Source organism: Ornithorhynchus anatinus, chromosome 5 (genome assembly GCF_004115215.2).
Source record: "Ornithorhynchus anatinus isolate Pmale09 chromosome 5, mOrnAna1.pri.v4, whole genome shotgun sequence".
Classification (NCBI taxonomy): domain Eukaryota; kingdom Metazoa; phylum Chordata; class Mammalia; order Monotremata; family Ornithorhynchidae; genus Ornithorhynchus; species Ornithorhynchus anatinus.
In genome coordinates this window covers 67,301,135-67,324,125 of record NC_041732.1, presented here as the reverse complement: position 1 = coordinate 67,324,125, position 22,991 = coordinate 67,301,135, and the positions used below count along the sequence as shown (strand labels likewise).

The window sequence follows — 22,991 nt, the reverse complement described above, 5'->3', positions numbered from 1 at the left end:
ACCTGGCATCTTCGGGTTCATTCATTCATTCAACCGTATTTATTGAGCGCTAACAGCGTGCAGAACACTGTATTAAGCGCTTGGGAAAATACACTGCAACAGTAAACAAACATTTCCTGCCCACAACAGGCTTACAGTCTAGAGGGTTGGTGGTGTCAGGGATGCTATAGAAGACCATGAGCACTCCTATACTGGGTCAGACCACTAGCCCATCCAACTCAGTATGCTATGACATTGGCCCCAAAGAAGACTTGGGGAACAGTATGATGGTGGCCTTCTTAGCATTCATTCTCAGTAGAAGTAGTGGCCACACTTATTGAGCACCACCTGGGAAAATTCCGAATAACCAAATGATGCATTCCCTACCCCCCCTCAGGGTGGCACCTGGAAAGTTTCCAGTCCTCTACCAGTCTCGGCTATGGGATGGAGAGTCGAGCAGAGGCCTCCCCGTTCCATTCCTAGCTTGGGCAGTGGCTAGCGAGTGGCAGGCAATCTGCTACAAGTCCAAACTCACCTGTGCTGGGCAGCAGCGGCAGGAGGGAGGATTGAGGGCAGATTCTCAAGTCTACTGCGTGAACGGAGGCAGTGGTAAACCACTTGGGTATTTTTACCAAGAAAACTCTCTGGATACACCACCACCACCAGAACGATTGCAGATGGAGAGCGGGGCGTTCTGGGAGAGAGGTGTCCGTGGCGTCGCTATGGGTCGGAAGCGACTCGACGGCATAAGACGAGACAAGCATTCCCTATTGACAAAGATCTTACACTCTAATGGGGGAGGCAAACCTGAAAAATATCTACACCGCTGTCAGAGTAAAAAAGAATTGAACAAACACAGATCTGAGTGCCAAGAGGAATATACATAAATTCAGAGGAGCTAGAAGTGGTTGAAGGGATGATATGGCTCAGGGTGCTGGGAGATGAACCCAGGAAAGCTTGTTGGAAGAGATGGAGTTGCAGGAAGACATGCAAGATGAAGAATCATTTTGCAACCCTTTTAGCACTATAGATTGATGATACATCTGAAAGATGCCCATGACTTTTCATCCTAAAAAACTCTCCTTGGACCTCACAGCTCCTTCTAATTATCACCCCATCTCCTTCCTACCTCTCCTCTCCAAACTCGAGCAAGTTGTCACACCCACCGGCTCCACTTTCTTTCCTCCAATTCTCTCCTTGACCCCCTCCAATCTGGCTTCCGCTCCCTTTGCTCTCCCGAAATTGGCTTCTTTAAGGTCACCCATGATCTCCTTCTTGCTAAATCCAATGGCCTCTACTTCCTCCTAATCCTTCTCTCTCAGCTGTATTCAACACCGTGAACCACCTCTTTATTCTGGAAGCAGCATAATCGAGTGGAAAGAGCACAGGCCTGGGAGTCAGAGGACCTGAGTTCTAATCCCTGCTCCGCCCCTCGTCTGCTGTGTGACCTTGGCCAAGTCACTTAACTTTTCTGTGCCTCAGTTACCTCATCTGTAAATTGAGGATTAAGACTGTGAGTCCTATGTGGGGCAGGGACTGTGTCCAACCTGATTTGCTTGTATTCACCCCAGCACTTAGTACAGTGCCTGACACATAGTAAGCACTTAAATACCATTATTATTAATATTAATAAAATAGGGATTAAGACTGTGAGACCTTAGGACCTATGTGGCACCTTGGCTTCACTGGCTCTGCCTCTCCTGGTTCTCCTCTTATCTCTCTGGAGTCTCCTTCACGAGCTCCTCCTCTGCCTCCCACTCCCTATCTGTGCGGGTCCCTCAAGGTTCAGTTCTGGGTCCCCTTCTATTCTCCATCTAAACCCACTCCCTCGGAGAACTCATTCGCTCCCGTGGCTCCAACTACCACCTCTATGTGGATGATACCCAAATCTCCATCTCCAGCCCTGATCTCTCATCCTCTCTCCAGTCTCGCATCTCCTCCTGCCTTCAAGACATCTCCAAATGGATGTCCTCCCGTTACCTCAAACTTAACATGTCCAAAACAGAGCTCCTTATCTTCCCATCCAAATCCTGTCCTCCCCATCACTTTCCCATCACTGTAGATGACACCGCCATCCTTCCTGCCTCACAAGCCCATGACTTTGACATTATCCTTGACTCCTCTCTCATTCAACCCACATATTCAATCGTCACTGAATCCTGTCGGTCCCACCTTCACGACATAGCTAAAATCCGCCCCTTCCTCTCCATTCAAACTACTGCCATGTTAATCCAATCATTCATCCTATCCCACCTGGATTACTGCATCAGCCTCCTTGCTGACCTCCCAGCCTCCTATCTCTCCCCTCTCCAGTCTATATTTCATTCTGCTTCCTGGAACATTTTTCTAAAAAAACCAAAAACCCGTTTAGGATGTCACCCCCCCCCCCAACCAATCCCCCCAAAAAACTCCAGTTGTTACCCATCCACCTCCATATCAAACAAAAACTCAACCATTGACTTTAATTGGCATTGCCCCCTCCTACCTCACCTCGCTTCTTCCCTACAACCCAGCCTGGACAGTTCGCTCCTCTAGTGCTGACCTTCTCTCACTGTGCCTCCACCTCACCTTGTCTCGCCGCCAACCCCTAGCCCACGTCCTGCATCTGGCCTGGAATGCCTTCCCTCCGACAGATTAAAAATCTCCCCTCCCTTCAAAGCTTTATTGAAGGCACACCTCCTCCCAGAGGCCTTCCCAGACTAAGCCACACTTTTCCTCATCTCCCACTCTCTTCTGCGTCACCCTGACTTGCTCCCCTTGCTCTTCCCTCCGCCCAACCCACTGCGCTTATGGACACATCTGTCATTTTATTTATTTGTACTGATGTCTCTCTCCCCATCTCTAGACTGTAAGCTCCTTATGGGCAGAGAATGTCACTGTTAATTGTTGTATTCACTTTTGCAAACGCTTAGTACAGTGCCCTGCACACAGTAAGTGTTCAATAAAGGCAACTGAATGAATGACAGGGACTGTACCCAACTCAATTATCTTGTATCTTCCCCAGCACTTAGAATAGTGCCTGACACATAGTAAACACTTACAAAATGCCATTAAAAAAAAAATAATAGAAAAACCCATTATTCAACCTTGACTTCACACTGTCATCTCTTGGTTCTCCTATCTCTCTGGCCACATCTCAGCTTCTTTCCCAGGCTCCTCCTCTGCCTCCCATTCTCTATGGGAGTCCCTCGAGACTCAGGTCCGAGTCCCCATCTATTCTCCATCTACACCCACTCCTTTTGAGAACTCATTGGCTCCCATGGCTTTGACTACCACCTCTATGCAGATAATCCCCTAAAATACCTCTCCAAGCCTTTCTGCAGTCTCTCATTTCCTCCCGCTTTTAAGACTACTTGGATGTCTCAACATGTCAAAAAAACCAACCCCAAAACATCTTCCCACCCAACCCTGTCCTCCCAATCTTTCTTATCACTGTGGACACCACCACCATCCTTCCTCACCAGTGCATAACTGTGGCATTATCCTCAACTCATCTGATTCAACCCACCTATTCAATTTGTCATGAAAACCTGACGTCTACCCTTACAACTGCTAAAAATCCCCCCTTTCCCTCTCCTTCCAATCTGTCACCACGTTGATTCCAGGATGTATGCTATCCTGCCTTGCCGACCAACCCGGCCCCCATCTCTCCCCAGTCCAGTCTTTACTTGACTCTGCTGCCCAGATCTGGCCTGAAACTCCCTCCCCCATCACATCTGACAGCCCATCTCTCTCCCCATTTTCCAAGCCCTCCTAGAATCCCACCTCCTCTGAGAGGCCCTCACTTCTAATCGCCCTCCCCTCTGCATCACTTAAGCACTTGAGCCTGAGCTCCTTAAACTCTTGCTATTCACCCTATTCAACCCACAGCACATATGTACATAGGGCAGAAGCAGGGTAGCCTAGTGGTTAGAGCACGGGTCTGGGAGTCAGAAGTTACTGGGTTCTAATCCCAGCTCTGCCACATGTCTTCTGGGTGACCTTGGGCAAGTCACTTGACTTCTCTGGCCCTGAGTTACCTCATCTGTAAAATGGGGATTAAGAGTGTGAGCCCTGTGAGGGACAGGGACTATGTCCAACCTAACTTGAATCTACCCCAGCGCTTAGAACAGTGTTTAGCACATAGTAAGCGCTTAATCAGCACTGTAATTATTATTATGAAATCCTTGACTTTCCCAGTCCCCTAGTTCCAGATTATGTTAATATCTGTCTTCTTCGCTAAACTATAAACTCCTCCTGGGCAGGGATCATGTCGACCAAAAACAACTCTATTGAACTGCACTTTCCATACGGTGCATGGCCCACAGTAAGTGATCAGTCAATAATAATAATGCTAATGGTATTTGTTAGGCGCTATTTACCAGGCACTGTACTAAGCACTGGGGTGGATCCAAGCAAACCGGGTTGGACACCGTCCCTATCCCTTGTGGGCCTCACAGCCTCGCTCTCCATTTTACAGATGAGGTAACAGGCACGGAGAAGTGATGTGACTTGCCTAAAGTCACATAGCAGACAAACGGCAGAGCTGGGATTAGAACCCATGACATGGCTCCCCAGGCCCCTGCTCTACGCCATGGGGGGGACCCAGTCCTATTGTTGGATTGATGGTGGCAATGAGGAGGCTGAGGGCCCAGAAAAAGATTCACCCTTCCCCCAAAAGAATGGCCAGAACCCAGGTGGCTATGACTCAGCCTTGGGGGGCAAGGGGGAAGAGGGAAAGAAAGGATGGGGTGTCAAGCCCCCCTCCAACCTTCCTCTCCCAGGCAGTGCCTCAGGGAGACCCTTCAAGACCACGGAGAGGGGGCGGCCTGCCTTCAGTCTGTGCCAATTCTGACCCCGAGCTTGCTGCCCTTCCGCATGGCCGTTTTTTTGAAACGCTATTTGCTTAACACTTGTCAGGCCCTGTGCTAAGCACTGGTTCTCCCCTCTGCTATCCCTGGAGAACCGGAATTCTGGCTCCATTATCATCACCGTCGAGGATATTCACTGAGCCCTTACTGCGTGCAGAAAGTAATCGTAAATTAATAATAATACCAGTAATGGTATTAAGCACTATGTGCCAAGCGTTGGGGTAGATACGAGTTAATCAGATTGAACACAATCCCCGTCCCATGAGGGGCTCACAGGCTCAATCCCCATTTTACCGATGAGGTAACTGAGGCTCAGAGAAGTGAAGTGACTTGACCAAGGTCACACTGCAGGCATGAGGCAGAGCTGGGATCAGAATCCAGATCCTTCAGACTCCCAGGTCTGTGCTCCATCCACTAAGCCAGTACTGTGCGAAACACTTGGGAGAGTACAAGGGAGCGACAGACACGTTCCCTGCTAGCAAGCTTACAGCTGCTCAGTCGCAGTCCGCTTCCTCATGATGCCCGACTCCCCCCAGCCTCCGTCAGGCCTGGCTGACTCCCGCCCCGGTCAGCTCCTCCCTGTGCAGCACCGGTGCTTGTGCCAGCAAGCGGGCAAATCCAGTGGAGGCGGGGAGGGCGGTTCAAGGGCGGGGGAGGCCCCTTCAGCCATCAGCCAGGCCCCCCCAACCCCCTTTCTCCCTGGCCACCCTCTGTGCCCTCCCCTGTTGGCAGGAATGGACCTCTAGTCCCCTTCTAGCAGACTACTTTCCAACCCCACTCTTCCCTGGCCAGGAGGCTGGGAATCCAATTCAAAAGGGTTTGGGGCAGCCCAAAGGATAATAATAATAATAATGCTGGTATTTGTTAAGCGCTTACTAAGTGCCGAGCACTGTTCTAAGCGCTGGGGTAGACACAGGGGAATCAGGTTGTCCCAGTGGGGCTCAGAGTCTTAATCCCCATTTTACAGATGAGGTACCTGAGGCACCGAGAAGTTAAGTGACTTGCCCAAAGTCACACAGCTGACAAGTGGCCGAGTCGGCATTCGAACCCATGACCTCTGACTCCAAAGCCCGGGTTCTTTCCACTGAGCCACGCTGAAGGCAAGCTTAGATTGGGAACCCCCATACGGGTCAAGGACTGTGCCTAACCTGATCAGCTACTCCAGCGATGAGTGCCCGCTAAGCGCTTAACAAATACCATCGCTTCTAAGACAGGGCGCAGGAGAGGGTGGGGAAGAGTTGAGAGGGGTCTCACCGTTTCTTCCGTCATCTCCTCCCAAGGAGTCAGGGCCTGGAGAAGGGTGAATACTCTTCCCCTCCAGGCTCCACCCACCAGCTAGAACCAAACTCCACCCTCGCCACATCCGCCCGGGGCAGGAGCAGGGCCCCGTCACCCCCACATCTGTGGCGGGAGATGGGGTGCAAATGGGAGAAACAGAGCATCAGGGTCCTCGGCGACAACATCTAGTGGTCACCAGTGTTGGCGGCAGAAGGGAAAGGACAGAGCCGGAAACCAGATCGGGGAATCCGGAGAAAGGGGGAATGGCCAAATGGAGGGAGAAGAAAAAAGCTAGGGGAGAGAGCTGGCAGTGTGCCAGAAGCTACAGGAGTGAGCTAGGAGGGAGCTGGGGGGTGAGGTGAGGGAGCTGGGGGGTGAACTGTAGAGTGCAGGGGGGAGTGAGCTGGAGATGGAGGGGAAAGTGAGCTATGGAGGGAGGGGAAGGTGAGCTATGGAGGAGAGTGAGCTGTGGAGATGGGGGAGTGAGCTGTAGAGTGAGGAGTGAGCTACGGAGCGGGGAGTGAGCGGTGGAGTGAGCTAGCCAAGCGATGCGTGGAGGGAGGTTTGGGCGAGAGCTGTGGAGTGAGGAGGGGAATCGACTGGGGACTAGGGAGGAGCGGGCTGTGGAGTGAGCTGTGGTGTCAAGCGGAGGAGTGCGTTTAGGAGTGAGCTATGCAGTGAGCTGTGAAGTGAGGTGGTCAAGAGCTGTGGAGTGAAGTGGGGAATGGGCTGAGTACGGCGGGGCAGTGAGCTGAATGAGCTCTGGAGTAAGGTGGGGAGTGAGGGGTGGGGGGAGGTGGGGGAAAGGGCTGGTAAACAGCTGCTCCACGATTCCAGCTGAGCCACGTTTGGTCCACTGTGCCTCCACCGGCAAACAGCGCCCAGCCCGCTGGGCTCTCCTGGGGTGGGCAGACCCTCGCCGGGTTTGGCTCGAGGTGATCCCAACCCCGCCCGGGGCCCGACACCTGCAGGCCATCCCGGGCTCGGGACTCTCGACGTCAGCAGCTCCGAAGGCAAGGAGGCCCAGCTAGGATGGAGAGGGCAGGGGGCTGGGGCTGGGGCTGGGGCCCCCAGACCCACATCCAAGCTCCTTGCGCCGGTGGTGGGAAGACCTCAGGAACAACGGCCAGGGAAGGAGGAAGCCAGGTGGAGGAGGTGGAGAAAGATTCCCCTACGGATGCAGGCAGAGGGTACCGCCGGGGGCCAGGCCAGCGCGGGGGCCCGGGGTGGGGGGATCCTGGGCCGGAGGCCGCTCTCCCGGAGGAGAGAGGGCGCCGGGGCGTGCCACGAACTTTTTGGGGAGAGACGGACAGAGGGCCAGACACCACGGCTCTGTTATAAATATGCTGTTTGGGGATGTGGCTGGGCGCTGGGGGAGGCACAGAGAGAGATGGAGACAGACAGTCGACCTCCACCCCACTCCCCAGCCCGGCAGAGCAGTCTGGAGTCCCGAGGCCCTTTCGGCCGCAGGCCCGTCCCGGGAGCCGGAAGGCTGGGTCGGCGGGCGGGCGGAGGGACGGGTCCACGGCCGGCGATGGAGGCGGCCGGCGGGGGGGACCGTTCAATCGCCCTCGGAGGCGGAGTCCCCCCCGGGCCGAAGAGCGGGCGACGCCGGCAGCACGCCCACGGGAGAGGCGGTGGCAGGCTCTCCTGGCTCTTCACACGTCACTCAGGGCCTGGGGAGGGAGCGGCACAGAGGGATCGGCTGCTGGTCGGGGCAGGGGGCTAGCCACGGGAGCGGGGGGCGCCGGCGGCGAGGGGCCGGGGAGAGGCGCCTTCCCGAGTGGGGCCCCCCGTCCCACCGCCCCCCGGGGAAAGAGGCGCATCACCTTGCGGGCGAACTCGGGCAGCACGAAGGCGGCGCGGTGGATGTCGGAGTTGTAGTATCTCAGCCTCATCGCCTCCACCTGTTGCTGGCTCAGCTGCTGTACCGGTTCCCGGAAGTTGGTGCTCTGCGGGGGCGGCGGGGAAAGGCTGCGTCAGGGGGGCGGGGGGCGGAGCCGGGGGAAGCCCGGGGTCGGGGGGGCCGGGCCGGGTCGCTCACCGGGTTCTTGCTGCACAGCATGAAGCCGATCTGGCCGCTGGGGTAGGTGGGGATGGTGCAGTAGGCGTACTCCACCACGGGGAACAAGGATTTGCAGAACTGGCGCATCTCCTTGATGAGGTCCAGATGGAGCCACTGGCACTCGCCTGGGTGGAGAGAAGTAGGGGGGACTGGGTCACGGGGGGTGGCGCCAGCTGGGGTCCGGGCCAGCTCCGCCCAGTGACCCGAGGCCCCGGGACCCTGCCTCCCTTGTCCCGGCCCCTCGCCGTCGGCCGGCGGGAGGGGATCGGGGCCGCCGGCCGCCGGCTGGGGGGGGAGGGGGCCGCGCCCCCGTTCCCAGGCCAGTACTTACCCTGGCAGCAGAGGATACCACCTTCCCTCAGCGCCATCTTCATCAGCTGATAGTACGACTCTTTAAACAAGCTCTCAGCGGGGCCTGGCAGAGGGAGTCGGGGAAGTGAACGGGATCGCTCCCTCCGCCCCCGAGAGCCCAGGGGCCGGGAGCCGGGTCGGTCCGGAACCCGAGACGGGGGCAGGCCGGGGAGGCGGCATCAGCAGCTCCCGGGGCTGGGGGCGATGCCCCTCCCGACCACCCCTTCCGGGCTCTAGCCGGGCCCCCGAAGGGAGGCGCGGAGGCAGCCCGAGGCCTGGACCGGGAGAGCTGGATTCTAGTCCCAGCTCCGCTTCCTCTGGGACTCCAGGCACCTCACTCACCCACTCTGGGCCTGCTTCCACAGCAGGTAAGGCAGGGACTAGCAAAGAGCGGAGGGGAGCGGGTAAAGAGCGGAGGCGAGCACGCAAAGGGCGGAGGGGAGCACGCAAAGGGCGGAGGGGAGCGCCTTGGGCTCTGCGGAAGGAGCAGTGAGTCGGGTTGGTGCCAACGGGAGAGGCCAGGGCGGCGGAGCGACCAACGGGGAGAGGGTCGGGGTCGGGAGCAGCTGGGAGACGCCCCTCCTCACCCATGGGGTCCGAAGAGTCGGTGATGATGACGTCGAAGGCGTCCTGGTTCTGCTGCATGAACTCGAAGCCGTCCCGCACGTGGAGCGTCAGCTTGGGGCTGGAGTAGCCCACGGCCATCCCGGGCAGGTACTTCTTGGAAACCTCGATGACGTCCTGGACGACGGGGGCGAAGGGGGCTCGGTCCCGGGGTAGCGCCAGCCTCCTCCGCTCCGGCGCCCCGGCCCCGTCTCCACTCCCGCCCCCGGCCCGATCGGTCTGAGGAGCGGAGGGTGTTGAGCTAAGTATGGCGGGATTCGGTGCGGTGGAGGGCCCGGAGGCTGCTGCTCCTCAGACCGGGGACGCCCCCCCCCCACCCCCCGAACGCCCCTCCTCCCCACCCAGCTCCCGACCGACGACCGATTCCCGTCCCGCATCCGGGGACCGCGCTTGCCTCATCGATCTCACACTGGACCACCGATTCCACGGTCGGGTGCTTGACCACCTCCCGCAGCACGCCCCCGTCCCCGCCGCCGATGATCAGCACCTGGCGGGTCAGAGCGGGCAGAGAGCGGGGCCTGGACGAGGGCACCACAGAGGGGACCGGCCGCGGGGTCCCGGAGCCCCGGGTGGACCCCGGCTCGGCCGTGACCCCGGCGGCCGCTGGACGGGTGTGACTCCCGGATCCCACCGCCCCCACGCATCGGGCCTGATCTCGGCCCCGGGGCGGGGGCCGGCAGCCGCACCCAGCTTCAGGAAGAAATCCCATCGGTCCCAAGGGCGCGGGGCGGCCGCATCCCCACGGGACCGGGCAGCCCGAGGGCTCCACCCACGCTGCCGTGGCGGGAGGGAACGCGGAGGCGGGCAGCTCACGGCGGCCTCTCCCCCCCGGGGCCTCGAGGCCCGCCCGGCAACCTCGGCCAGAGCGGCTGCCCCAACGCAGACGCTCACTTTGCCGCCCGCTTACCGTGTGACCCGAGGAGAACCACGGACCCTCCCCGGGCCAACTTTCCCCGGGGCTAAACGGTGATCACGATTCTCTTTATCTCGACGATATCCACGCCGGACTACTTCTTTCGTTCCGTCTCGCTTCGCTGTCTCGTCTCCCCCGTTTGGACTGTGAGCCCGTTACTGGGCAGGGATGGTCTCTACCTGTTGCCCAGCTGTGCCTTCCAAGCGCTCGGGACAGTGCTCTGCACATAGTAAGCGCTCGATAAATGCGACTGAACGGACCAAGGATCGATTTTTGGACCTCCGGCCGTTGCCCGGGGACGGGGCCCGGCGGGCCCCCACGGCCTGCACCCCGAATCCCCTGCTGGGGATGAGTGACCCGCCCGAGGTCAGGGGCTGCAGAGGCGCACGGTCGGGGACGGGGGCGCGTGGGTTTTTACCTTCCGGGGGCTGGGGTGGCTGCACAGGGGCAGGTTGGCGATCATTTCCTGATAGGAGAATTCGTCCCTCTCCGTGCACTGGATGACCCCGTCCAGCACCAGCACGTTCCCGTAGGTTTTACTGCCGAAGCCGGGGTGGGGAGGGGGGAGAGAGAGGCTGTCAGAGGGCCGTCCCCGCCCCCGGGGATACCTGGCAGTAGCTCAGCCCCGCCGCCCCTTGGAGAAGCAGCGTGGTTCAGTGGGAAGAGCCCGGGCTCGGGAGTCAGGGGTCGTGGGTTCTAATCCCGGCTCTGCCACCTATCAGCTGTGTGACCTGGGGCCAGTCGCTTCACTCCTCTGGGCCTCCGTGACCTCATCGGGAAAAACGGGGATTAACACACGTGAGCCCCACGTGGGACGATCTGATTACCCTCTACCTCTTGGCACGTAGTAAGTGCTGAACAAATACCATCGTTATTTGTCTCTGGGCCTCAGTGACCTCATCTGTAAAATGGGGATGAAGACTGCGAGCCCTGAAGTGGGACAACCTGGTGTCTCCCCCAGCGCTCAGCACATAGTAAGTGCTTAACAGATGCCATAATTATGATTATTCTCTGGGCCTCAGGGACCTCATCTGCAAGATGGGGATGAAGACTGTGAGCTCTCAGGTGGGACAACCTCGAATCTCCCCGGCACTTAGAACGGTGCTCGGCACATAGTAAGCGCTTAAGAAAAGCATGATTATTATTCTCTGGGCCTCAGTGACCTCCTCTGCAAAACGGGAATGAAGACTGCCGGCCCTTAAATGAGACAACCTCGTGTCGTCCCCCCAGCGCTTAGAACAGTGCTGGGCACAAAGTAAGCGCTGAACAAACACCATCATTATTATTCTCTGGGCCTCAGTGACCTCATCTGCAAGATGGGGGGTGAAGACCGGCAGCCCTTAAGGGGGCCAACCTCATGTCTTCCCCAGCGCTTCGAACAATCATTCATTCAATAGTACTTATTGAGCGCTTACTATGTGCCGAGCACTGGACTAAGCGCTTGGAGTGCTCGGGACATAGTAAGCGCTGAACAAACACCATCATTACGATTATTCTCTGGGCCTCAGGGACCTCATCTGCAACATGGGGATGAAGATCGTCAGCCCTCAAGGGGGACAATCTCGTGTCTTCCCCAGCGCTTAGAACAATGCCGGGCACATAGTAAGCGCTGAACAAATACCATCATTATTACTATTATTCTCTGGGTCTCAGTGACCTCATCTGCAAGACGGGGCTGAAGACTGTCAGCCCTTAAAGGGGCCAACCTCGTGTCTTCCCCCAGAGTTTTGAACATTTATTCATTCATTCAAGAGTATTTATTGAGCGCTATGTGCAGAGCAATGGACTAAGCGCTCAGAACAGTGCCGGGCACACAGTAAGCACTTAAGCATAATTATTATTCTCCGTGCCTCAGCGACCTCATCTGCAAGAAGGGGGACGAAGACTGTCAGCCCTTAAGGGGGCCAACCTCGTGTCTTCCCCGGCACTCAGAACAGTGCTCGGAACATAGTGAGCGCCGAACAAACCCCACAGTTATTATTATTCTCCGGCCCTCGGTGGCCTCATCTGCAAGATAATAATGTTGGTATTTGTTAAGCGCTTACTATGTGCAGAGCACTGTTCTAAACGCTGGGGTAGATACAGGGTCATCAGGTCGTCCCACGTGAGGCTCACAGTTAATCCCCATTTTACAGATGAGGTAACTGAGGCCCGGAGAAGTGAAGTGACTCGCCCACAGTCACACAGCTGACAAGTGGCGGAGCAGGGATTAGAACCCATGACCTCTGACTCTGAAGCCCAGGCTCTTTCCACTGAGCCACGCTGGTGAAGACTGTCAGTCCTTAAGGCGGACAACCTCGTGACTCCCCCAGCGCTTCGAACAGTGCCGGGCACACAGTAAGCACTTAAGAAAAGCATAATTATTATTATTCTCCAGGCCTCAGTGACCTCATCTGCAAGAGGGGGGTGAAGACCACCAGTCCTTAAGGGGGTCAACCTCGTGTCTCTCCCTAGCCCTTCAAACATTCATTCATTGCAGAGTATTTATTGAGCGCTCTGTGCAGAGCACTGTGCTAAGCGCTCACAACAGTGCCGGGCACACAGTAAGCACTTAAGCATCATTATTCTTCTCCGGGCCTCGGCGACCTCGTGTGCAAGAGGGGGGTGAGGCCTGTCAGTCCTTAAGGGGGCCAACCTCGTGTCTCCCCCCGGCGCTTTGAACATTCATTCATTGCAGAGTATTTACTGAGCGCTCTGTGCAGAGCACTGTGCTAAGCGTTCACAACAGTGCCGGGCACACAGTAAGCACTTAAGCATCATTATTCTTCTCCGGGCCTCGGCGACCTCGTGTGCAAGAGGGGGGTGAGGCCTGTCAGTCCTTAAGGGGGCCAACCTCGTGTCTCCCCCCGGCGCTTTGAACATTCATTCATTGCAGAGTATTTACTGAGCGCTCTGTACAGAGCACTGTGCTAAGCGCTCACAACAGTGCCGGGCACACAGTAAGCACTTAAGCATCATTATTCTTCTCCGGGCCTCGGCGACCTCCTCTGCAAGAGGGGGGTGAGGCCTGTCAGTCCTTAAGGGGGCCAACCTCGTGTCTCCCCCCGGCGCTTTGAACATTCATTCATTGCAGAGTATTTGTTGAGCGCTCTGTGCAGAGCACTGTGCTAAGCGCTCACAACAGTGCCGGGCACACAGTAAGCACTTAAGCAGCATTATTCTTCTCCGGGCCTCGGCGACCTCGTGTGCAAGAGGGGGGTGAGGCCCGTCAGTCCTTAAGGGGGGCAACCTCGTGTCTCTCCCTAGCACTGGGCACCGTCATTCAAGGCAGAGCATTGACTGAGCGCTCCGCGCAGAACCCAACGCTCCGAACGGGGAGCGGAGGGGGGGAAGGGGGGGGTCCGGCACCTGCGGAAGACGAGGATCTCCTGGTAGCGGGAGCGGCGGTGGTGCAGCAGCCGGTCGACTTGCAGGGCCATGGCCTGTCCGGGCCAGAGGCTGCAGGTCTCGCGGAACCAGCCGTCGCGGATGGCGGGGACGGGGTCGGCCGGGGCCGGGTCCATGGCGGCCGGTGCAGGGGGAGCGGCGGCGCTGCACAACGCACAGCGCAGGGTGCAGGGCGCGGGCCGCGACCGGCGGCGGCGGCGGCGGCGGCAGCAGCAGCAGGCGCTGCACGGCGCAGCCTAACTCGCGGGGGGCGGGGCGGGGGGCGGGGCCCGCGCCGGCCAATGGGCGCCGCCCGGACGCGAGGCCGACCAATGGGAGGCCCGGGAGGCGGGAGGAGGCCCCCCCGGCCCGCCGCTCCCATTGGCCGCCCGCCCCAGCGGGGTTGTGCGCCCCGCTCCCCCCGGCCACGTGGGCCCGGACGGAGCCCGGCCCCGCCCCGCTGAGTCGGGCGCTGGCGGCGTGCGGAGCGCCGCCCGAAGCGCCGGGGACGGGCGGTTGGGACCCAGGGAGACTCCATCCCTGCCCCACCGGGGGATCCCAGGCTAAAGGGGGGAGGCAGCCCGCGCCACCCCCCCAGGAGTCATTCGATCGCAATTAAAATAAATGTTGGTATTTGTGAAGCGCTTACTATGTGCCGAGCACTGTTCTAAGCGCCGGGGTCGACCCAGGGGAATCAGGTTGTCCCCCGTGGGGCTCCCAGTCTTCATCCCCATTTGACAGATGAGGGAACTGAGGCCCAGAGAAGGGAAGTGACTCGAACACAGTCGGCTGACAAGTGGCAGAGCTGGGATTCGAACGCATGACCTCGGACTCCCAAGCCCGGGCTCTTTCCACTGAGCCTTATTGAGGGCCATGTGCAGAGCGCTGGCCGAAGCGCTCGGAAGGGACAGTTGGGCACCAGAGAGAGACCATCCCCGCCCCATGACGGGCTCACGGACTAAAGGCGGGAGAGAGATGCGGAACCAATCCTTTCGGGCCCGTTTAAAGAGGGAACTCAATCATTCCTTCAATCTATTTATTGAGCGCTTCCTACGTGCAGAGCACTGTCCTAAGCGCTTGGAAAGTACAACTGGGCCACGGAGAGACACCTTCCCTGCCCCACGACGGGCTCGCAGTCTAAACGGGAGAGACCGACAACCAAACAGAAGAGAACGAAACAAGTAGTCTGGCGTGAATATCATCGAGATAAATAGAATCAAACATATATACACACAGCATGAACAAAATAGAGTGATAAATAATATATGCAAATAGATACAAACCTGGTATCCATACCAGCGTTTAGAACAGTGCTTGGCACATAGTAAGCGCTTAACAAACACCATCGTCATCGTTATCGTTATTAGGCCTCCAGCTCCCCGGCCACCGGCCCGGAGGCTCCGGGAAGGAATCTCAGCCTCTTGGGGAGAAGCGTCCTGGAGGATCCCGATCCCGGCCGGGATGTCCGGAATGCCGGGCCTTTAACGAGGAAAGGCAGTGGCCCAGAAGAATCCTTGAAAGCTGGGAAGAAGGCGGAGGGGGTCATCCATAAATAGCACTACCACTTATATAGACAGACAGCTGTAATTGTATTTATCTGTATTGATGTCTGTCTCCCCACCGCCCCCAAACTGCAAGCTCGTTGCGGGCCGGGAATTCATTCGGTCGTATTTATTGAGCGCTTACTGGGGGCAGAACACTGTACTAAGCGCTTGGAATTACAGTTCGGCAACAGAGAGGGACAATCCCTGCGGGAGACAGAATGCCACTGCTCATTGCTGTATTGTCTTCTCCCAAGCGCTTAGCACAGCGCTCTGCACCCAGGAAGCGCTCAATAAATACGACTGAACGAACGAGCTCGTCGTGGGCAGGGAATGCCACGGCTTATCGCCGTACTGTGCTTTCCCGAGCGCTCTTTTTGAGTAGGGCGCTCTGCCCACGGTAAGCGCTCAGTAGAAGCAGCGCGGCTCAGTGGAAAGAGCCCGGGCTCGGGAGTCAGAGGTCATGGGTTCGAATCCCGACTCTGCCACTTGTCAGCTGTGTGACTGTGGGCGAGTCGCTTCACTTCTCTGGGCCTCAGTTCCCTCATCTGTAAAATGGGGATGAAAGACTGTGAGCCCCACGTGGGACAACCCGATTCCCCCGTGTCTACCCCGGCGCTTAGAACAGTGCTCTTCACAGAGTAAGCGCTTAACAAATACCAACATTATTATTATTATTATGACTGAATGAATCAAGTGATTGATCGATCGATCGATCTAGTCCAGTCCCCTGCCCCCGGAGCAGGTGAGAAACCAAGGCAGCCAAGGCAGATGGTCCATCGACGAAGGAAAAGGGCTCCAGAGGTGGAGACTCCAGAGCCTCCTTTTGCAGAGCGGGGGAGCTTGGAAGTGGTTACTCTCTTGGAAGAACGGTTACTCTGTCACTAGGAAAAAGGCGAGCTTTTCCGCAGGCACCCGGATTGTGTCACTGGCTTGTACCAAGGACTCATCATCACTCGCCTGGTTCGTCTGGATCTTTCTCCGCAGACCTTCCACAGTCTGCGACTGGAAACCCGACCCGCCGGATCGGGTCCTTCGCCGTCTTCACGCACGACGGAATCAGGCGACCCGTCGGAGGTCTGGGGCCGCGGAGACGTGAACGGTTGCGTTTTTCAAAGTCGGAGTAGCTCTCGGGTCCGCAGGTTTGCGGTACTGCGGGTCAGAGACGACGTTAAGGAGAAGAGGCTGTTTTGCCTCCGAACAGAACGACGCTTAGATCCTCGAAGAGCTTCTAATTTTACCGAGAGGATTCCGGAGGAGGCAAAAGCCATGCATATTCATTACCAGAAAAGACTGGCGTATCATTTTTTCTGACAAAACTGCGCTGTGCACTTTGACGGGTGGGCGTGAATGTGCTTTCTGCTTTTATGAAAATGTCAAATAACTTCTCAGAAACAGAATTACATTAAGTATGCTAATTACCGAATGTTAAATGCTAATTACTCTACTTGCAGCTATAATACGAAGAAACCAACCCCCTCCTCCCCCCCGCCCCCGCCCCCGCCCCCGCCTCTCCCCGAGGTTTCACCACCGTCTAGGTTGGGGCGCCCTATGTTGGGAGTTGTTTGTATATCTCGGATTGCGTTTCTCTAACATTTCAGGCCTGGGGGACGGGAGCCTCGGTCTTCGTATTTCGTAGATTTCCCCTCAAAATGAAAGCAGCGTGGCCTAGTGGAAAGAGACCGGGCCTCGTAGCCAGAGGGCCTGGATTCTATTTCCAGCTCTGCCCTTTGCCCGTGGCGTGACCTTGGTCAAGACGCTTGAGTTCTCCGGGCCTCCGTTTCCTCATCTGCAAAATGGGGATTTAATGCCCGTTCTCCCTCCTAGAGAAGCAGCGTGGCTCAGTGGAAAGAGCCCGGGCTTGGGAGTCGGAGGTCATGCGTTCGAATCCTGGCTCTGCCACTTGTCAGCTGGGTGACTGTGGGCAAGTCACTTCACTTCTCTGGGCCTCAAGTTACCTCATCTGTAAAATGGGGATTAACTTTGAGCCTCACGTGGGACAATCTGATTACCCTGTATCTCCCGCAGCGCTTAGAACAGTGCTCTGCACATAGTAAGCTCTTCACAAATAATATTATTATTATTACCTAGACCTGTGTGGGATAGGGATTGCGGCCAGCCTGATTAACTTGTGTCTACGCCGGTGTTTAGAACAGTGCTGACACAAAGTGCTTAACAAATCTCATCGTCATAATTTTGTACTTTTAGCCTGAATCACACACGGCTGTAAAAATATCAACACTCGAGGGAGACGGGAGATCAATAGCTCCTTTTTAAAAACGGACTCGGTGGCCACATTCTTACTCAGTGAAAAGAGCCCAGGCTTGGGAGTCGGAGGTCATCGGTTCTAATCTCGGCCCCGCCGCTTGTCAGCTGTGTGACTTTGGGCCAGTCGCTTAACTTCTCTGGGCCTCAGTGATCTCATCTGGAAAATGGGGATTAAGACTGTGAGCCCCACGTGGGACAACCTGATCACTTCGTAACCTCCCAGTGCTTAGAACAGTGCGTTGCACATAGCGTTAAACAAATACCAGCATTATTATCATCATTATTATAACCAAGCCGGGACCCTTTAGGCATTTCGTTACTCACCCCACACCAGGCCTGTAGCACTTGGGCATCTACCCATATACTCTGCTCCTTCTCCTATCTGTAATTTTTTCTTATGACGGCCTCTCCCACTAGAGTGTAAGCTTGTTTGGGGGCAGGCGTCGTGTCCATCAACTCTATTTTATTTTCCCAAATATTTACTATAGTGCTTTGTACACAGTAAGCGCTCAGTAAATCTCATTGATACCACTGTCAGGCACTCAGTCAACTCTCTCCTTCCTACCTTACCTCTCTGATCTCACACCACAAGCCAGTTTGCAAACTTCTTTCTTTCAACACTTAACGTACTCTGTACCTCAATCTCATCTATCCCACCAACCCACCGCCCACTCCCTCCCCCTTCTTATCTAACATATCACCTCTCTCCATCTTCAAAACCCTCCTAAAATCCCACTTCCTCCAAGAGGCTTTCCCTGAGTAAACATTTCCTTATCCCTCCTCCACTCTGTACGGCCTATGCGCTGGCTGCGTACCCCTAAAGCATTTCGATCGTCACCCCGGCCCCAGGGCACTTAAGTATTACTATTTTCCCCCGTCTGTAATTTATTTTAATATCCGTCTACCCCTGTACTCCGTAAATTCCTTTGAGTCTACCGACTCCACCGTATTAGATTGCACTCGGGCATCGTATCGTAACAGCACTCGATAAACACCATCGTTCAACCGATTCCGACTATCGTACCGTTCTCTTCCAAGCGTTTAGTACAGTGCTCTGCATACAAGTGAGCACTCAACGAATCCCACTGATTGCTTGCTTCAACTATCCAAGTCTCTGGATCACTGGGATGGGAGGAGTCCCGGTATGTCCGGCAACAGAACGCAGAGCAGATGGTGTGGTCCCAAGTGCCAAATGGGTCTGCTGACGGTCAGCGTACATACAGGTTTTCAAAGCGAAAACAAGACCGTCTTGTCCTGGCCGCTTCAAAACAGACCGTAATCTTCTCCCAAAGGAGCCTGGAAGCTCTTAATGAAAACTGTTCCAAAATAATGTTTTTTCTGAACAGGGGAGGTGGATCTTTTTCATCTAATTTTTATCGTGATGAAAAGGAAGTGGTTCAGCCGTCACCCCGCCTCCTCCCCGGAGTAGATCTCAGCCCCGCGGTTGTTAGCGGTTAGAGTGGATCTGACCACCAGCTCATCCTAATCTGGTTGAGGATGTGCCCGGCCAAATGCTTGGTCCTCACAGAGGGCAGAATTTCCTACAACCCAATTTGCTCACTTCCTTCCTTTAACACCAACCTGCTTGTCTAATCTGGCATTTTTAGCAGTCGCACTCTGGCCGCTCAACCACCACCCCGGGCTGAGGTTTATACCTGGAGAGGCTGACTGCCGCACATCTTCCTTGTTACGGCATTCCAAACTTAATTCGATGCAAAAGATCCACCTTCCCATTCAGAAAAAAATAGGAAAACGCATGCTTTTCCTCTAAAAATGAGCTTCTGGGTGAAAGCGAGGCTGCAAAACAGGCGAAGGATTTCAAATCGAAATTCTGCGCTCGCTCAGTTCCACAGTTCAAACTCGATCTGGGAGAAATAAGTGGTCTGGGGACATGGTGGGAAGGGGGGAGGGCGGGACACGGCATACATCTCATCAGCATCTCCAATTAGCTGCTATTCTTCTCTTCCTTCCAACTCCGTTTTAAACACCTAACCAGGCGGCATTAATCACATCTTCATTTCTATAGCATGTGAATGCGACAAAATTCAGCATCGCGTCGGGTTGTTTTCAAGGGGGGGGCTTCATGATCGTCGCTTGGCTTAGTTTATCCTCTTTGTTAACTTGGCCATATTTTTTTTTACTACCTCTTAAGCACTTACTGTGGGTCGGCCACTGTACTAAGTGCTGGGGTGGATACAAGATAATCAGGTTGGACACAGTCCCTGTCCCAAACGGGGCTCCAGAGTGTAAGTAGAGGGAGTGGGATTCCATCTCCACTTTGCAGATGAGGAAACTGAGGCCCAGAGGAAATGAAGTGACTCACCCAAGGTCACGCAGCAGATGAGTGGCGGGACCAGAATTAGAACCCAGGTCCTCTGACCTCCAAGCCCATACTCTTTCCACTAGTCCAAGCTAAACGGTCCAAACAAACCGAACATCCGTCCGTGCGGATGTGCAGAGCTGGTTTTGGTCCCCTTTTCTCAGCCCCCCCGGGGCCGGGATGTTTCCGTTTGTCTTCACGGGCACCAGGCAGGTTCCCCCCAGACGGCACCCGGAGTCACGGCTGTCAGGGTTCAGGTGCGCACCGATTCAGATACTCTCCTCTCCACAGTCGGGGACAGTGATCGATACACCTGGCCGTAAGTCACCGGAGTCCTACGTCAGACCGCTCCAAACGGGCGTGCGGTGGCAGGGAAAAGACAAGCACAAAATTCGCTTCCTTTCGCTCATTTTTAAAAAACGTTTTAATGTTCTGGAAAGACCTCTATACAAAAATCAGCGGGATCGGTTAAGCTGATGTTTTCTGACTTTCTGTCCATGTCGTTTAGCCGCTTCCTTAGGATCTCTGCCGCCCACTATCTCTTCGGCCAGTTGTGTTTGAAGCCCCTGCAAAGAATCGCGGGGGAGAAAAAAAAAAGTGGACACGCCCATTTTCCAGTTTGAGGTTCGTTGAGGTTCGGAGGGATGGGGTGGGAGGGGGAATCACAGGTCTGCACCATCACCACTAAGGACGACAAGGCCAGGATCCTCCATCTGCATTTGATACCCACCCCACCCCGGTGTCCCCGTTGGACCGTAAGCTCCTTGGGGGCAGGGATCTTGTCTACCAACTCTACTGTCCTGGACGCTCCCAAGCGCCGAGTTCAGTGCTCTGCACACAGTAAGCGCTCACTAAATACCACCGATCGACGGACTGATCCGAGTACCCCGGACCGCGGCTCCCCCACAGTGGAACGGGTGCCTAAGGACGCCTGAAGCATGAGGCAGACTCCAAAGTCTGATGCCCAAGGTGCTCACCGATGACAGGTCCCCTGCTGGAAACGTTCCCTCTCTTCAAAAACCTGCTTACTTGCTCTCTTTCCCCTTTTGCCTTGGGCAAAGGCAGAGTCTGGGCCTAATCTAAGTGAACCCCGAAGAGGAGCCTCCTCGTGTGGTCAGGGGCCTAGCTCCCCGCCACGTGCGACAGTACAAAGGGCAGAAATGGCTCCGCCGTGGGGATCCCGAGGGCGGTGCCGGTGACACATTAACGTACCGGTCAGGCTTTTCCGACAAGTAGGACATGCTTTTGTTCCCAGCTGACTGCTTAACCTTGTTGGCGGTGGCAGATTTCTGGAAGAGATAAGGGACCGTTTAGCTTGGGCGGGCGGCGAACGCGACGCGTTCCTCGGATCTGTCGCGAACGACAGTTGGATCCTCTTAGGACCGTCCAGGATCCCGTCGTTTCGAACGTGCGGGACCTGAATGTGCAGTTGAGTGAATACTGCTCTTCCCGTCAGGAGTCTGCCAGGTGCAGAACGCCTTTGAAAACCGGCCCCACCCTCCACGCCCCTTGGAAGGGCGCCCTCGTCTCGATGAGATTATTCCAGAGGGAAGAGCGGGCCCTGAGCAGGCCGCAACCCTGGCCTCCCCGATTTTCTGCTGCAATCGGTGTGTCTGGAGCCAGCTCCCCCCGGGGGGGCAAGCGCTGGCTTGTGCTGGCACGGTACGGGTTTTTCTACTTTGCCAGAAGCAAAACTCCCAGATTATCACTTTTACAATCTCCCACCCGTTTTAACAGGCTCTCCTACCGCAGTGGCTTGGAGGCACCGACTGGTCAGGCCTTTGGATAAAATGAGGGAACGAGGGAGGACGGGGAAGGCACCCAGGGGAAGGGTTACCGAACGTGTCATTCCCGGGATCCAGAGCTGGTCCCCCTCCTGCCCAGCGGGAACCAAAGGCCGGTGGGAAGAACACTCCCCAACGGGCACCCCTTACCTTGCCTGGTGTCGCCTGTTTGTTGGGATCAAATTGGGATGACTGTTTAGATTTGTTCTTTCCTGAAAGGTGAGAAATGAAAATGGAAGGGTTCAGGGCAGTGGCGACAGCAGCGGCAGCCAACTTCGGGTCGGTAAAGGCAGCACACACGCCGGGGAGGCCGGCCAGCTCTGGGAAGGCCAGGACGGGGGAGAAGCCAGTAACTCTCTCTCTTGCTGGACTGGGGGTGGGGGTGGCGGGGAATAAAACCAAATCCCATCACCTGGGAAAGGCTCTCATTTCTCAGGTGCAGATGACCCGCTTTCTGTACCCAATGGCTCAATTCAAAAACAACGATGACACGAAGCCTCGGGACTCCTGATGATAACGGATCTATTCCTTTCACTGCCTTATTAGGCGCTTGCTGTGTGCACAGCACTGTACTAAGTGCTCGGGAGAGTACGATACAACACCAAGCACATTCACTGCCCATAACGAGCTCCTAGTCTAGAGGGGGAGACAGACACTAGTCTAAATAAATAAATAATAAATAGAGATATTTACATAAAGGCCACGGGGAAGGGAGAGAGGCTGGCTGAATGAAGGAGCAAGTATGAGCGGCGCAGAAGGGAGTGGGAGGAGAGGAGGGCTCAGTCAGAGAAGGCTTCCTGGAGACGTGCTTTCAATAAGCTTTTAAAGTGGGGGAGAGCAATTAACTATCTGATATGAGGAAGGAGGGCGTTCCAGGCCGTGGGTAGGACGTGGGCAAGTGGTCGGCGGTGAGATGGAGGTACAGTGAAAAGGTCAGCACCGGAGGAACCAAGTGTGAGGGCTGGATTGGAGGAGGAGAGTGGCGAGGTGAGGTAGGAGGGGGCAAAGTGGTGAAGTGCTTTCACGCCAGTGGTGAGGAGTCTCTGCTTGATGCGGAGGTGGACGGGCGACCACTGGTTTCTTGAGGAGAGGGGAAACATGGTCTGAACATTTCTGAAGGAAAACGATTCACGCAGCACAACGGAGTCGTTCTTGGAGGGATCCTAAATGGACTAGGCAGATGTCTCCTCCCTGACCCCAATTCCCATTCCTTCGGCGAATTCTCAGGTGCCAGAGCATTTGGCGCCTGTCTCCCTTTCACCTAGGAAGATGTTCTTGGGTGGGGAGGTAGAGGGGAGGAAAGGGGGAATGCTGGTTCTTACCAGAAAACGCTTTGAAATCTGACTGGCTGTAGTCATACGGAGTGAACTCTTTAGGAGGGTCTTGCTTCTGGGGCTGTTGGGAAGCTTTGAGTCGTTTCTTCTCTTGTTTGGGTTCCGGGGTCCCTTGCTCACTTGTCACCCTCTCTCTCTTCTTCGAAGCATTTTCCTGCTGCAAGTGAACCAGATCCAGAGGAAAGTCATATTACTGGGTAGTACTGAAGGTGCCACAGACAAGATGCCGCCCTTTCCCAACTCAAGGGAGTGAAGGGGCTGCACGTGACCCAGGTGCTCGGGGTTTCAAGGCGGCAGCAGTCGGGAGGGGAGAAACGT

General features: G+C 56.0%; 2 protein-coding genes across 3 annotated transcripts in view; both read right to left on the bottom strand.

Moving 5' to 3' along the window:
- Positions 1–7,438: 7,438 nt before the first annotated feature.
- On the bottom strand, positions 7,439–13,638 carry SRM (spermidine synthase). The gene is made up of 8 exons (XM_029064408.1): positions 13,409–13,638; positions 10,479–10,599; positions 9,542–9,634; positions 9,111–9,264; positions 8,504–8,587; positions 8,152–8,297; positions 7,937–8,059; positions 7,439–7,783 (listed from the first exon to the last, which is right to left on the bottom strand). The coding sequence occupies exons 1-8, from the start codon at positions 13,561–13,563 to the stop codon at positions 7,766–7,768; spliced, it is 894 nt and encodes a 297-aa protein (XP_028920241.1). The 5' UTR covers positions 13,564–13,638; the 3' UTR covers positions 7,439–7,765.
- Positions 13,639–19,960: 6,322 nt separating this feature from the next.
- Positions 19,961–22,991, bottom strand: part of EXOSC10 (exosome component 10) — a 33,978-nt gene continuing 30,947 nt past the window's right edge. For both annotated transcript variants that reach the window (XM_029065434.2, XM_029065435.1), the window contains 4 exons: positions 22,662–22,830; positions 21,490–21,551; positions 20,768–20,844; positions 19,961–20,121 (listed from right to left, as the gene is read on the bottom strand). In XM_029065434.2, coding sequence (XP_028921267.1) covers positions 20,091–20,121; positions 20,768–20,844; positions 21,490–21,551; positions 22,662–22,830 — 339 coding nt within the window. In that variant the 3' untranslated portion in view covers positions 19,961–20,090. The remainder of the gene's footprint in view (positions 20,122–20,767; positions 20,845–21,489; positions 21,552–22,661; positions 22,831–22,991) is intronic.

What these genes read in the sequence shown, in the direction of transcription:
- SRM (XM_029064408.1), bottom strand. Translation starts at nt 13,563, where the DNA reads ATGGACCCGGCCCCGGCCGACCCCGTCCCCGCCATCCGCGACGGCTGG. An exon ending in GAGATCCTCGTCTTCCGCAG is followed by an intron (nt 10,600 to 13,408) that starts GTGCCGGACCCC and finishes CGGCTTCGGCAG; the next exon opens with TAAAACCTACGGGAACGTGC. An exon ending in TGGTATCCTCTGCTGCCAGG is followed by an intron (nt 8,298 to 8,503) that starts GTAAGTACTGGC and finishes CTCTCCACCCAG; the next exon opens with GCGAGTGCCAGTGGCTCCAT.